A 16,195-nucleotide genomic window follows, 5' to 3' on the forward strand; every position below is an offset into this window, starting at 1 on the left:
TATTTAAAATTATATAGTTATGTTTACAATGATATATTGAGGGGGACAACTCTCTGTTTTTCCCAAGAAGGGGGGGTCCGGACCCCCCTGTCCCTCCCGTAATTTCCGCCCATGGTTATATCATACAAACTTCACCAGTGTTTCAACTGACATGAGGGTGATGACAAAATTTTCATGTTTGAGTGAACAAGTCCTTGAAGGTCACAAGTCACCTTCTGTGACTAAGGGGTGTGTCTGGAACTTGAAAAGCTCTTGGTCACATGATAGCAAATATTTACATAAGTCTGATGAAAAGTAAACATGTTTGTTAGAAGGGTGTGTCAGCAAGGTAGCCTAATGAAAGATGAGTTAAAGGTGATAAAGTAATTGTCCGTTTACTCATGACATATCTGTCTAATGATTTCTTTAACATAATTGCTAGTAGAAATCACATATTTGCAACACTATAAAGAGACACAAAATACCAGTAAAATACAGCTATATGGAGAGTGGCATTTTTTTTTATTTATTGAAAATTGCATGGATCAAGATTATGCACGTACAGTTTTTGAAAGGGGTTAGGTCACTCTACTTTTACTTAGAAGAGCTTTCATAAATTTTGCTAGTTACACGCACATTAACAGAACTGGAAATAATATTTTGCCTGTTCTCTCTTCAATGTTTTGTAGCAGTTACAATTGTCTGCTACTTACTGTATATATTTAAATCATGATATTGGTGTCAACCTCAAGGAAACAGCAACAAACACATTGACTGTTGCAGGGATTGAATATGTGACCCTCTGTTTATGGGATAATGTTTCTGATCAGCAGGCCAACATTTCCCCATTAAATACAAAATCACATATCAAAGTTTCAATTTCATACTGCGATCCCTTCTGGTAAATTAACATGTTTGCCACTCACTACTGACACCTAAGTACATATTAGGTTTTATTGTCTCTATTATAGGACATGGGTATCAAACCATACAAATGCTCTTTCAGGGAGCAAGGCAAACTTTGCATTTTCTGTAATCTTGGTGGGTGTGGCCAAAAAATGAGTGAGCCAACAAAAACAGTGACATGACAGAGAATAGCAGTCTTTGTCTTCTTTTGCCTTCAAAACTGAAGTTGAAGCTGCTAGACTTGTGTGAGTACATAATGACTTATCTGCAATTATGCTGATGCTAATGCTATTTGAGATTCTTGTACTGATATGAAAATATTCCAAATATTCATGGCTGTAGAGTGATTGATTACATGTAAAATATTACAGCAAACAAAATAATATATATATATATATATAATATATATACACATTTTAGTAAAATAATTAATATGATAATGATAATTACACAATTTACACTGGTACAGTAGTTTATTAGTGATTGCTAATTTTATGCTTATGTCTTTTTCCCACTTCCTTTGATCCACCACACTAACAACAGCAGATTCTACATAACATCAGTCATGGCTGCTTTTTGCCCTGAGCAATATGACATGGATATTTTAGAAAATGGAAGAACCATCCGTGATTTCATAGACAGTAAAATAAAAGAGCGCAGTTTAGTGGTAAGTATCACAGTCATCATCACAATTCTCTTATCCCCCCTAATTGTGGCGCAGTATTGAAATAATAAAAAGAGTCTTGAGATCTGCATTTTCAAAACAAATCTTTATTCTGCTTAATTCAATCAGGACTGCAAAGAACCTTTCCATGTGGCCAATCTAGGTATCCTGTTGAAGAAGCACCTCTGTTGGCTTAATAACTTGCCTCGAGTCAAGCCTTTCTATGCAGTGAAGTGCAACAGCACTCCAGCAGTTATCAGGATGCTGAGTGCTCTGGGGACGGGGTTTGACTGTGCCAGCCAGGTACTGATGATGTATTTTGAAGGAAATCTATCATGATCACTCTCCTTTTGTCTTTTTCACCCTCTTTCTCCTTCTGTGTTTCTCTCTCTCATTGAAAAAAAGAAAAGTTCCAAGATGTATGGTACCCTTCCTCCATTTCCTTTGGGAGTATGTTTTTTCAATAATTTGAAACACTTGTGCTCAAATACAGGCAGAGATTCAGCTGGCCCTGTCCCTTGGAGTGACACCAGATGAAATCATTTACGCACATACATGCAAACCAGAGTACCATATCAAATATGCCGCCACTCATGGAGTTCGGATGATGACTTTTGATAACCAGGACGAACTGTCAAAAATTGCTCATTGTCATGCCAACGCTAAGTAAGTGACCAAATCCTTATCATTTTACTTCAAAGCCTGATCATACTGTACGTTCTTCCTACTGCATTCATGAACTAAATATGAGACTTCTGATGACTGTCCAGACTAGTGCTTCGCATTGCAGTGGATGACTCCAAATCACTGAGAAGACTCAGTTCAAAGTTTGGGGCCGATTTGGCGACAGTTGGTAAGCTGCTGGAGCGAGCTGGAGAGCTGGGCTTGGAGGTCGTTGGGGTCAGCTTCCATGTAGGCAGCGAGTGCACCGACAGCTCGGCTTACAGGCAGGCCATAGCAGATGCCCGACATGTCTTTGACATAGCAGTAAGTGTCTCAGTTTTTGAGAAGTATGTTCTTTTATCAATTTATTGTGATGTAACAAAAAAGTTAGTTACCTTTGCATGTCCAGTATTTATTATGCTATGGTATTTTTTATGATGATACATGCTGACAGGTTAGCACATGGTGTATGTTTAAGGTACAACACAGTCTCAAAGTTTTGTGAAATGAGCACAAACTCTGAAATGCAGATTACGTGTTGTGGACACAGATTATGTGAGTATTTTGTTTCTCCACACAAATTGGATTATGTGACAATAGCACAAATTGGACATATAATTTTCTCCTGTCCCTTTAAAAGGTTTAGGCAAGTAAAACAAAAACATAACCTAGGTTTAGGGTTAGGTTTAAGGGTTAGATGACTAAAACAACTGTGATTAGGGTTAAGGTTAGCAGCTAAAGCTTTGTTTGGTTAGGCAACTACAACAATTTGGTTAAAGCTGGGTGTTGAGGAAAAAGTTCTTGAGTCAGAGGTTCGTCTAATTTGAATATATATTTATTAATAGGAGTCTCATGAGAGGAAGATATGCACACAGCTCAGAGGCTACATACACTTCTATTAATAAATGTATATTCAAATTAGACGAACCTCTGACTCTACTTTTTCCTCAACAAATTGGCGTTGTCGGCAGGATCCCAATACAGCAAACACGGGTAAGCACGGATTTTCATTTGTCTGGTCCGCGTAATGCTTGACGGGATACAAAAAAGAACTAGGCACTAGAGTGAACACTTATGTGGGGGCGCCCCTTGGCATTCTAGGAACTCGACCAGAGCAGGGAGCTTGGTGGGCTAGAATGATGCAGGTTAGCCTTGTCTGATATCGGTCCATGGGATGGACGTAACTTTAACCCTTTAGGAATCTAGGATTTTGGTCAAAGTTACGTTGACATCAGGTAAGCATAATTACAGATGTGTGAAGACATAGTCTTGATTCACAATTATTCAAAAGATGCACAATTCTCTATACTTGAAAATCAAAGGTTGGGTCAGCATCAAATATGAATCCTGAGTTTCAGAAGGTCTGGAAAATCCAACATTTAATACCAGTAAAGCATTCTTCAAGAGTGGCCAGGCAATCTGAATTTTTGGATTTTTTGATGAGGGTAATTATAGCTGTGTATCATCAACCTATAGCAATGCAAAGAGTTTGCGTCCTATAGGGAGCATGTAGATTGAACAAGACTAGGTCAAAACCTAGTATATGGCTGGACCGTGTATGAGTGTGCCACGTGCCACGGCCGACCAATGGTGTAACTAACTCCGCTGTAGACTGCTAATACAGAATAATAGTCCATACATCCATACTGATCGTTCCAGCGCGTCCCGTCTCTCTCTCCACCGCTGTCGTCTTCACCGCGCCCACGGCCCGCATCGATCCTGCCGATCCAAGCGCCAGGCGCTCTGTTACCCGTCGGTGCCGAAAACGTTGTTCGCCGGACACCGGGGGCGCATCGTCGTCGGGACCCCGGCCGAAATCTCGGCCGGATCATCGGGAACAAATCGGCAGCCAGCTAGCGGCACCGGCCGGAACCGTGGCCCCGGGAAACTTCGGGAAGGTCGGAAATAAGCCCTCGGCGTGATGAAACCTCCATGCTTGTTTGTGTCTCTCTCAGAACAGAGGGGCTTCAGGTGGACTGAGCTCGCGCATATGCATCGACATAAACGGTGAAATGATATAATTGTATAGATTCTACTTTAGCTTCAGCTTACATGCATGATATTGGTCAGCCTGCTTACTGTGTGGGAGAAACGGGCTCCTGATCTCAGCGGAGAAACTAGACGAAAATTTCTGGCTCTGTGATACTATGATGTGCCACGTGCCACAGCCGACCAATGGTGTAACTTGATCACTCAGTCACTGACGGCCGAAATACATGGGACACGGACGCGACGCGTCACGTAGGCGGGGCGGAGCGGGGTTTTTTACCTGCTACACAGACTCCGTCTTTGTAGCGTGTGGTTGCGTGGTTTTCTGAGGAGATATCAAGTAGGATACTTTGGTTTGGTTTGGCAATACCAATTTTTTTTTTTGTGCAATAATTCAACTGTGCAATACTTATTAATTATTTAATTATTTACACTGGTGTATGTATATATTGGAGTATGATGCATATTGTACAGAATTCTTATTTCTCTTATTTCTATATTATTATTATTTTTGTTCTCATTGTTATATATTGTAGTATAATGCACATATTTTACATATTTCTTACTTTCGTATTTCTATTTTTCTTATAATTTCTTATAATTTCTCTACGCTTGTATATATTCACTTCTACAATGTGAGCAGCTGCAATGTAACCCAATTTCCCCCTCGGGGATCAATAAAGTATTTCTGATTCTGATTCTGATTCTGATTCTGAAGTGTAGGCGATATTAACTGGTACTGAATTAATTAACTAGATCGTTTTAACTACAGGATCACGGATACACATTGATTTGATTGATTTATTTTAATGTGCAATGTAAAAACACCCACAAGGTTGCTCTGCTGCGTCACATTGCCTCTGGTACAATGAGGTATTTATTTTAATCATTTTTAAACAGATTGTACTCATTTTTTACACAGTTCTATGGAGTTTTTACCTGTTTGAGGGCCGCGTAGCCGCGCGTAAAGGGGAAAAATAGACCAGACGCGCAAAAATAGAGATGAGCCGCGCGATGCCCGTGCGGGTGCGCGCGGCTTCCGTGGTCCGTGTAGCAGCTTCAGTTGATCATAATGGACACGCTCTGTTGCGGGCATTCTGCGGCAGACGTGTCGCGCCGCGTCCGTGTCCCATGTATTTCGGCCGTCAGTCAGTCAGTGACAGACATTCACGTTTGTAGGGCTGGCCCCGCTGTTGCGGTCCAGCCAAAAAAAGAATGTGACCTCAAATTTAACCTTGAGGAACTGCACAGGTAATGTCTGCAGAGGCTGATAGTAAGTTTACAATTCCAACAGAAGATTCTATAATATAGATAGGAGTTGAACCAATTTAGTGGCAGCTTGGAAACTCAGGTCATCAGTGAAGATGCTGTGGTCTGTAGTTTTGAAGACCGCACATAGATTTAATATAATTTCACCCAAATTAGAATATAATTTGCTACACTAATGAGGGCAGTCTCCAATATTGTTCTAAAAACAGACATTTATCTAAGATGGCATTTGATTCATGAATGCCACCAGTTGAGTGGAGACAACTAGAAAATGTCTGATGTCAGGAAATTATATTCATAATGGATAAAATACTAACTGTGTCAAACACCTCTTTCACAAATGTAGTGGGGATAATATCAAGGGATCACACGGTGGACTTAATGTGAGATACAGGACTGAGGCAGAGATTAGTTCAAAATGGCTGAATTCAGTAGAAACACTGCTGCTAACAAATAAACCTTGATCAAGGGGAATGATCTGAGACCTTATGAGGTCAACCTTAATGTCAAAAAAATTATTAACACTGCTAAAGAGACTTCAGTACCTTAAGGGCCGATTCACATGCAGCTCTAAAACGCTTGGAAAATGCGAGGCGCGCTGAGTGGACAGAAAACACCGAAAGTTTATCGAGTGCGCTTGGACGGGTGCGCTACGGGTGCGCCTGGCGTTGCCAAGCAACCAAAGACAACAACTTCACACAAAGTTTGTTAGTAGCCATCTGAAGTAATGGATTACCATCGCAGTAAAACTGTCATAGTAGCTTTACTTCTTGATCTACATGTGTAGCAGAAAGATCTCGCCATGAATACATCCCTCTCTCTTTCGCTTTCAGGCAATGTGACATGCCGTGTGCTTGCGGCATTCCAAAAAGAGATGTTTTTATCTTAGTGCGAGTTGAGCGCGCAAAAGATCCGGCATGTGAACTGGCCTTAACTAGGGGTGGCCTTGATAAACAAGACCCTGGAATTATGACAGTTCTTTTATATGAGGTCAGATGAAAATAAAAAGCAGACATGGAACAGTAAACCTTTTTATACCATAGGCATGTTGTTCATTTTTGCTTTTAATATTCCTTTTCAGAATTTGTTGGGCTTCCAGATGAGTCTCTTGGATATTGGTGGGGGGTTCCCTGGACGCGAGGACTTCCAACTGAAACTTGAAGAGGTAAAATAAATCTTTCACAAAAAAATAAAGAAAAAAAATAAACTAGTCTAACAGATGTCCATTCGGTGGTACAGGATCAAACTGTTGCACCCCAGTTACCCTGGAAACAAACAAAAACATAAATTCAAAAAACAAAAACAAAAAATCAATGTGGGCATTAAAGCTACACTTAGCACTTTTTTTCTGACCACTAGAGGGTGACAGCAACCGCAACACATTCTGTAAACACACACAGCAAACCTACCCGCCGACGGAAGCCCTTAAGGACAAATCGCGCATAAAGGATAATGGCTAAAATAAACGTACCTACAGAGAAATATTGTTGGTTAACAGTCTCACTTTGCCAGATCTTTCTCCCACTGAAGGTCACATGTCCTACAATGACAAGTGAAGAGGCAGGCAGCAAGTTTACTAGTTGAAAACATTTACTCGCTCAGGGTGGCATGTTCACTGTGATGGATTACCTACAGTACCTCAAGCTAGTGTCAAGTCTGTCAAGTTGATTTTCACATGAATGGAGATGGCTGCCTGTAAGGTAGGAAAAATGCGTTCCAACATCTAAAAAAAACATTCAAGTACACATATGAACGTTCGTCAAATGATTTAACTCAAAGGGGCATCGTCCCCTCCAGCTCTACTTAATGGTATGGAAGCTCTGAAAAGCAAGGGAAAAAAGAGAAAGGGATTCTGTTGGTGAATATCCAAATGTCTAGGTTTTATCTAATTGTGTTTTTACTGTTTTTGCCTTTCATGGCTTCCATAAAATGTTGAGTTAAGGTGGTCGTATACATGTTGTGGAAATTATTTTCAGCAGGTTCTTAGGAAAACAAGACTAGGTAGACCTGGTGCAAGCCGGGCCTCCTCTTGGCTTTCACACCCTAGTATAATATGTGTTCTGTACTGCCCTCTGCGTTGTATTGATATGCTATATGGGTGGTGGCCTGTAAAAACCCTTCACATGGTGACAATTTGACATGTTTGATTTGTTATATTTTGATTTTGAGTTTTTTAATCTGTTATGTGTCTAAAACTAAAAAGTGAGAAAAATGGCTTTAAACATTCCACAACATTCCATTTTCTCCAGTGGCCTTTCACCAAGTCTACAGGAGAGAGTAAGGAACAAACACACCAGCACTGAAAACAAATCCAAAATGATTTGTTTTCCTCACCAACATTATTGATCACTTCGCTCAACCCAAGCACTTCAAGCACTCAAGAGGTTGCTTGGTGGACACGGCCCCTTAAAGCCCACACTGGCCATGTGTTCCCTCACCTCGATGGTGCGGTAGCAGTCCAGCAGCAGGTGCTCCAGTGTCTCGTCTTCTTCACATTCAGGCATGGGACATTTTTTTTTTGTTTTAATGTAGCAGCTCCACTGTACAACCGCTCTGACTGGAAGTCTGTTGACTGAGATGAGCCACTGTGTCGCACGTTTTCAGATAGGATTTTATCGTTGACATTTTTAGTAGCTTGGAGACATTCATTCGCATTCAACAATTTATAGCTCACATCTCCATTTACATCATCATTTATCCTGTTACAAATCATTTTGCTGGAAGATCCAGTCCAGTCAATTTTTAAGTGTCGGAACTTTGATACAAAGTTAGCATACAGTATAATATGGGACGTTGGACCTTGCTTTCCCGAACAGTTTGTACCGGTGTGGTTTGTTCCCACAGAACCATGGAGCGCTTCTTCTCATAGCAGCCGAGACATTCTTTATGAAAGGGATTATTAAGAGGGTGCTGAGGTCAGGAGCTCCTAGTTCACCATTTGGCCTACTTCTATACAGAAGCATCTCTTAGTGACCTCACGGTTTGTTCCTCAGATAAGTTTAACACATAATTTATTCAACGCCCTTATTCTTTTCAGTAGTCCACCGTAGATAAAAACAGTAATTTCGATATAATGTGCGTTTTGACTATACTTACTCTGGACTTTTTATTCCAGTTTAATTCACAGCAGTCATTCCCACTGATCCAGATCCCAAGCACTTTGATCTCTTCTCACTTGAACACTAATGTTTTTCTTGTTCAGCTCTGATCCTGGCCACACACCTTCAGTTTTATTCTGGTTTAGTTTTGCACCTGAGGCTTCCTCATACCATATAAGGTGGTTGGTCAAAGCATCTATTTCCAGTTGATTCCTCATGATTACAGTGACATCATCAGCGTAAGCCAGGGAGACCACTCTGTGCGCTCCTCCCAAGTAAACACCTTTAATAATCTTCCATGTTAACACCATCTATTGATTAGCTTCACGCTGTCTATCTAATCTAAGCAACTAGCCTGCATTCAAACTGTGGCTGTTGTCTTCCTGGCTTGGTTGAGGCGCCTCCTTTCTGCCGTAAGTCAGTACATCACTTTTTGTACCAAATCATACGCGTGGGATAGAGAATGAACAGACTGAAAGCAACACATTGTATAAACCAATTTTCTCTGCGATGGCCTGCTGACAAACTCTTATGGTATCAAAATGAACTGGAGGATGATATAATCAGATAGAAATTCTTCTTTTCTTCAGCTTCTATTCTTCAGCTTTAAATCTTGCACATTTTCAGCAGGGCATCGCTACTGAATGAATATACAAAGACTATACAAAACACTACAGAAAATATTTTGTATATTTAGTTGTGGCCCCCCACAGTACTATATATATATATATATATATATATATATATATATATATATATATATATATATGGGAAACACTGCTGATGTGCATTGGTAATTCTAATCACTTGTGGTCGTGGTCAAATTTGTTTTGATCGCTATATATTGTATGATTTCTTTATTAACAAAATATGTTTCCACCACAAGCAAGCATTGACAATGCTGAGGAAATTTGATCAAAATTTGTGGTTTGGTTTCCATTCAGCATTTCTAATTACACAGATCATAGATTGCATATTCAATTAATTAATTAATTAATTAAATGCTTTATTACTATTTCCGTGACACTTGTGGTCCTCCATAGCCTTGCCTTTTGGTTGGTTGTAATGTTAGAGATCTAGGAATTAAACCATATTTTATTTTTTGCATAACTCTTATTTTTTTGCATAAGAGTGTCAGCTAAATGTCTGAAATGTAAATATAATTGTAACACCTGTGAAATATGCCTTTCACCTATTACCTTCCATCCTAGATTTCAGCAGCCATTAATTTGGCCCTGGATGAATTCTTTCCCCTTGGCTGCGGGGTGCAGATTATCGCTGAACCAGGGCGATACTACATGGAGTCAGTGTTCACACTGGCAGTGAATGTCATTGCCAAAAAGGTCGTCATGGAGGAAGCAGCTGAACACAGTAATGTATAGAAATGTATTTTGAAGCCACATGAGTGTTGCTTACCCAGTCATTTACCAATGTAAAGTGTCCTGCTCAGCAGTTCTGGAAAAAACAATTTCAGCAACGGTAAGCTTAAAGGAATAGTTCACCCAAAAAAATATTTGTTTTACATTATCTTATCACTGTTATGTCAACTGAAACACTGGTAAAATGTGTATGTCAGTATAACACACAGTGAGCTAGCTGACACAGCTTCGTAGCAGCCTTCTCCAAAACAACTGGAGTGAAAGCAGACTGTTTCAAAAGGGCAAAAAATTACCATAAAGTTACTTCAAACAGCATAATCCAAGTGCTCCGTGTGGTGGGTTTAAATTAAGATTTGCTTTTGTGTGTTACAGCAGTTGTAGTGTTAATAGATAGAGGGCGCTCTTATACAAAAGAGGATATACTGTAGTTGTATCAAGCGGCCAAAACCACGGGTGAATTTTAAAGCCAGTAGGAAGTACTCGCCTACAGAGCAGTACATCAGCCTCGTTCCCTCCGCTCCTCCACCCTTGCAGGTCACCTCGCCCCTTCCATCACTACGTGGGCTCAGAAGTCGTTCATCCCGGTCGTGACACTGCCCCCACCGACTAGTCAGTACAAGAAACGCCCCCTGAGAATATGGTGGCCGAAATGGGTCGGACAGTGGAACTTTGCAGTTCCGCGAAACTGGCCAAAACCTGTTTTGTCGCCGATGCGCATTTCCTTTTCAAAATAAAAGCCCCTAGAGGCTGGCACTAAAAACACAGTTGTGAATCGTGACATCTCTGTAACTAATAATTAATAATGTAGCAAAATGTTTAAGAGGACGACATAGGCTGTTTCTGACTGCAGAAGTCCCCATTTAATGTCCATGAATCAATTAATGCTGAGGTGGCATAACAAATAGATAGGTAGGGGGCATGCAGAGTTTTATTAAAAATATAATTTCCTTGTCACTTTGATATAACAGAGTACTTTGCATAGAACTTGGAATTGAAAATGTCAAATGGATTTTGAAATAACAATGTAGAGCAAAAAAAAAAAAAAAAAAATCATTTCTTAAGTTTAAAAACTCTTGGTTTACAATCGGGCTAATCCTAAATAACTAAAGAATAACCCCACCACCAAAAACCAAATTGTGATTTAAGTAGTCTAATTGTATATTTAATTCACTGATAGAGCTCTTGATACAAGAATTAAGAATATACAGCCCCCACACTTACAATGACGATAGGTTTCTTCTATACATTTTCTTATTCCTCTCCTGTAGATTAAATTTCACGCCCATTTCAAGAAGGCACAAAATGTACCATGTACTAAATAAGCTGAACATTTTAAAGTTTGAATGGTGTTTCTAGCTGAAAGTATGAAGGAGTAGTGAGGTTCCCAAAAACATACGGAAGAAAAAAAAAGAATAATAAATAGTGGGAATATTATACCTGTGATTGCTGACTCAGCAATCACACAATGAAGTGGCTGAAAGCTGCAATTCCTCTAACGTCCGCTAGCTGCTGGCTCCAAAAAGACTCCAAACCGCCCAACTCCAAGTAAGTCACTGGACCACAACCCAACTTCTCACTCAAAATACAGAGTCAATAATTTTTTTCAACAAAGGGTTATGGTCTCAGTAGCTAATTTCACTTCTTTTAATATGTGTCCATATGGCGATTTTCAAAATAATTGCCTAATTAATGAGATATAACAGTTATAAAACGGGGTTGTTTTCCTAGTGATTGATAGGTTGCCTGTCCAGTGACCGCCAGGTCGCCGATTGCGGAACACCGACAATGACCCCCTTGATAAAGCCTAGATTTGTTTCCTCTGTCAAAACCAGGGCCAGTGAGATCCAATATTATCAGTGTATGACACTGAATGTGTTGTTTAGCCCATAGGCGAGAGGCCATCTCTTAGTCAGAGACGCCCTCTAGAGGCCATCTCATGAAGTGACATCTCACTAAGTGTTATTTGACTGACTGACTGAATGCATGACCTGAATTTGCCAGGTGATGCCCTCGGCTGCGCCATAAAAAAAAAAAAAAAAGGTCACACATAGATTGGCTACAATTGCAAATTTACAGCTGCATAGATTATAGATTAGCTTCCTAACACTGTTGTCTGACTGACCTGAATGTGGCTCCTTACTGATGAACAGGTCTTGTGCCATGGGGAAAATAACTGGCTTCCTTACACAACAAGTTTATTCCAGTCCCAGTATTCAGTTTGGATTATGGCTGTTTTGCGTCATCTCTTCTGTGGATATATTAGTTTTCTCTCTGCAGTCTGCAGGGTGGTCAGGTCTACACTGAGCTATGTACGTGTGTGATTGACAGGCAGTAGGCATGCCTTTTTGCAGAGAGCTCACCTGATTGGTTATTAAGATTCAGGTGCCATGAGATTTTGGAGTGGCAGATTACAGGGCCTGGGACAGTCACAGAGACCAGATCTTTTTCTCAGAGCATTTGATTTATTGATAGCTGTTGGGATGTAAAGAGAATTTCACCAAAATATTACCAAAATGGTTCTAAAAAAATTGCCTACCCCACCTTTAAGATCTCAATTGATATATTTGTTTATATATATTTGTATTAATGCCAATGCATGACAGATCCAGTGGGCTAATCTCTTGTTATACATTTCAAATTTCAGTCATGTGCATTTATTTTCCAGAAAGCGAAGAGAACATCCCTGACACAGTGATGATGTACTACGTTAATGATGGAGTGTATGGCTCCATGAGTTTCCTCATCAATAAAGTTTGCCATGGCATAGTTTCACCTTACCTTCCCAGGGTAAAACACAACAACTCAACCTAATGTCGTTGTAATATTGTGTGGACAGCTAAAATTGAGTGTGTACTTTAGATAAAATGTCATCTGTTGCAGACTATCAATTATCATCTAGAATTTGTATAATCAGTAATGTAATCCATTAGATTAACTCAACTCAGGGACGTAGTGGGAGTTTAATTTTGGATTACTTGGCCTCCAAAATCTGTAAAATGTGTAGTTAAACAAGGGATGACGAGTAATATACTGTGATTTGAAGAATATATAATCAGCGTCATCATCTGTAAACTATTTCAAATTGTGCAACATGTTGTTTGTGCCTATAATGTCAATCATAGTTTTTACCCTCCAAAACATTTTTCTGAGTAATCCAAGAAAAAACTTGTTTTTATTTTAATTATTTATTTTTACCGTAGCTGTAATGAATTAAATGTAATTAAATGACTTCAGTTATTTTACAGATGGGAATGGTAACCAGTGTGAATTTCAATGTTTGTGCTCTACATAGACAGTTGAGAGCAGTGAGCAGAGATACCGGTCTGTCCTCTGGGGTCCAACCTGCGACAGCATGGACAAGCTTACTGATGACTGCAGCCTGCCTGAGTTACAAGTGGGAGACTGGCTTCTCTTTGACAACATGGGTGCTTACACAGTTAGCATGTCTACCAACTTCAATGGCTTTGAAAAAGCACACATCTATTGTGTTGTGACACCTGAGGCATGGCAAGCCTTAATCCCTTCTCATACATGCAGCCCTTTACATGAATAACCTTGTAGCATCTCTGTAAAACTTCTGTATGAACATGAGATAAGAATGGCACAATATTGATGTAGCTAGCACAATCCATATAAGCATTTAACATGTTATATTACTTGGTAAAATTGTATTGACAAGCCATGTTGAATATTTTATGATCTAAATGACATTTGTTTTCCCTCCAAATCAGAATCAGAATCAGATTTATTTTTTCAAGGTACATTTTCACATATGAGGAATTTGACTTGGTGAGGTTGGTGCAGTGCAATATACAGACATTTAGACAGACAAACAAGCAGCAATCAAGCTTTACAAGTTTAATTTAAATATAATAAGTAAAGAAAGAAGAGATTCCTGAAAATATATACAGTATATACAATACAATAAGTAGGGCTTTTTACAAGGGCTCAGTAGTAAGGTGCATATAGTCTTTGACCAAAGTACCAAATATGAATATGAATAAATAGTGTCACTATACATGTAATACAAATATGATAAATATGGCTATGTATTTACAGATGTAAAATTGTGTGGAATTGTGCACAGAGATTCAGTCCAGAGTCAGTGAAAGACGGGGATTGTAGACGGCCATTGTAGGGTGATTGTTTTTCTCTCATTTTCACTTGAGATTTGGATTCAGAGCTGGTGTGTTTAGGGATGAATTCTCACAACCCTTTCTGTTTTTCAAGTCTGTATTAGTCATATAGCCTAAGGGCCACATGAGAATATTTGGGATGTATGTGTACTATACAGAGACATTTAGGGAAATCCCCTCTTTTCAAAGAATAGGCTTGATTGTTTTATTCTCTTATTTTGCATTATTTTATTGCTCAGTAAATTGCTTTGTGGGGACCTTTTGCTAAATATGCTTTAAAAAACAAGTAAAAACCCTGATTGTGTTGTGTCAGTGTTTCTTTCTTCATCATACAAGTACATGATACATACAGTAGACAGCAGATATAAGAATAATACTGATGTGTGCATGCATGGTACTAAAACAGTAGTATACACTTACATTAAACACATACACAAGTTGCCCACAAGCATCCTCATGCCTTTCATACTCAAACAGACATGTCTACGAGTGTGTGCTAGATAATATACATAGAACCAATAAACACACACTAACACTCACTGTGTCACATTAAGATAATAAAATAATGAATGCACGTTAGCCTACTTATCGCTGATTATTAAAAAAATAAATAAAAACAGCTCATAGAAAGACTGCGTGCTCTTACTTTGAAATGCGGAAATGATGTCGTCAGCTGGCGTTGACGTGCTATCCGAAAATGGCCGAGTGATACAAGTGGATTTTCGTTCAAACCGGCAGGAAGTTTGTCTCAAAACTCTGTGTGTGTAAAATGCAAATCCACAAGTGTAGAATTGAGATCCACAAATGCCTTTTCGATTCACAAATAAAAACATTCACAGATTCACAAATACCTGTTCGAAGGTTGTAAATGTTAGGAGGATATTCACAAATGCATTTCATTTATTTGTAAATTAATTTAATGTATTCACAGATATTTTGTTTTTATTTGTGGAATTTGTTTGTGTATTTGCAGATCTGTTTTATATTTGCAAAATATTTTTGTGAGTTTACAATTTTTTTTTGTATTTGTGGAAGGTGTTTTATATTTACAGATCACACATTTACACACGGATTGTCGATCTGTTCACACAAATAATATTGAGACAAATCTGTCTCCATACACTGTGGCAGTAGGCGATCCATGTATCAGGGCTGTAACCTTCTTTAGCAATCCAGACAAACAAAGTCAAATGACATTAAATGCTGCTAACTGGTGAAAGATGGGAAGCATGTTAACTAGAGTTATAAAAAATTCTTCTTTTCTCTGTGAAATGAACCGTCCAACATAATCACAAGAATAACATTTTACACAGAATAACAGTAATTTAATTTTAATGTATCCAGTTGCCCCGCCCGGCCCTCTGGCGGGGTTGGTGATGCCTACCTCCCTCCCTCTTAATGAAAAAAAAAAAAAAAACACAAACAAATAAACAATCAAAGAAAACAAAGACTGTCACTCCTCAGCAGACAGACTCCCTTCAAACGGTCTGGGAGTGGTCCAAGGCAGGACAAGGCACAAAACCTGCAACCTGGGCGTGGCTCAAAGCAAGATCTCCCTAAGACTAAAAACTAAAAACTAAACTAACAAAAGGGAAGAAAAAGGGAAAAAAAAAAAAAGGGGGGGAGGGGGGGGGGCCTCTCGCTTGCTTTTCCGGTGCCCCGGTCTGGCCTCTCTCCTCATTGCTCTATAAATGTAATGTTAATTATTATAATGGTCATTATTATATTATATTATATTATATTATATTATATTATAATGATGGTAGTGATAGTTATTATATTGTTATCATATTATTTTATTATTGTTATTATAATGATATTGCTGTTATTATATATTATATGTATATATCATATATTTATTATCACTATAACATTAACACTATGTCTTTTTCTTTCTCTCCGCCACACATACCACACTCCCTGCTTCACACGCCAACCTGTAATCTCTGCTCCCGGACTCTTATCATATCATCACATACATCATCGTAACTGCTTTATGTAATTGTCTGTCTGTCCATTATGTCTATCTTGTTTATCTTCTATGTCACTCTTTTTTTTTTTTTGTAATGCTATTTCACCAATAAAAAAAAAAAAGGAAGGTGCAGTACTTGG

The 16,195-nt window shown here is 38.9% G+C and overlaps 2 protein-coding genes across 2 annotated transcripts in view; both read left to right on the forward strand.

Moving 5' to 3' along the window:
* The window catches only part of LOC139662399 (histone H2A-like), a 68,239-nt gene that overhangs the window by 11,727 nt on the left and 40,317 nt on the right, over positions 1 to 16,195 (forward strand). The gene's annotated exons all lie outside the window — the stretch shown is intronic.
* On the forward strand, positions 1,451 to 14,332 carry LOC139662384 (ornithine decarboxylase-like). Its single transcript, XM_071541065.1, has 8 exons — positions 1,451 to 1,552; positions 1,679 to 1,852; positions 2,043 to 2,215; positions 2,320 to 2,536; positions 6,552 to 6,635; positions 9,780 to 9,939; positions 12,613 to 12,734; positions 13,240 to 14,332. Exons 1-8 carry the CDS (start codon positions 1,451 to 1,453, stop codon positions 13,498 to 13,500), a joined length of 1,293 nt encoding a protein of 430 aa, XP_071397166.1. The 3' UTR covers positions 13,501 to 14,332.

The sequence above is a fragment of the Centroberyx affinis genome, unplaced genomic scaffold, assembly GCF_046629955.1.
Source record: "Centroberyx affinis isolate AG114_WGS23_722 - 3 ecotype Tasmania unplaced genomic scaffold, CSIRO-AGI_Caff_v1 ptg003780l_1, whole genome shotgun sequence".
NCBI lineage: Eukaryota > Metazoa > Chordata > Actinopteri > Beryciformes > Berycidae > Centroberyx > Centroberyx affinis.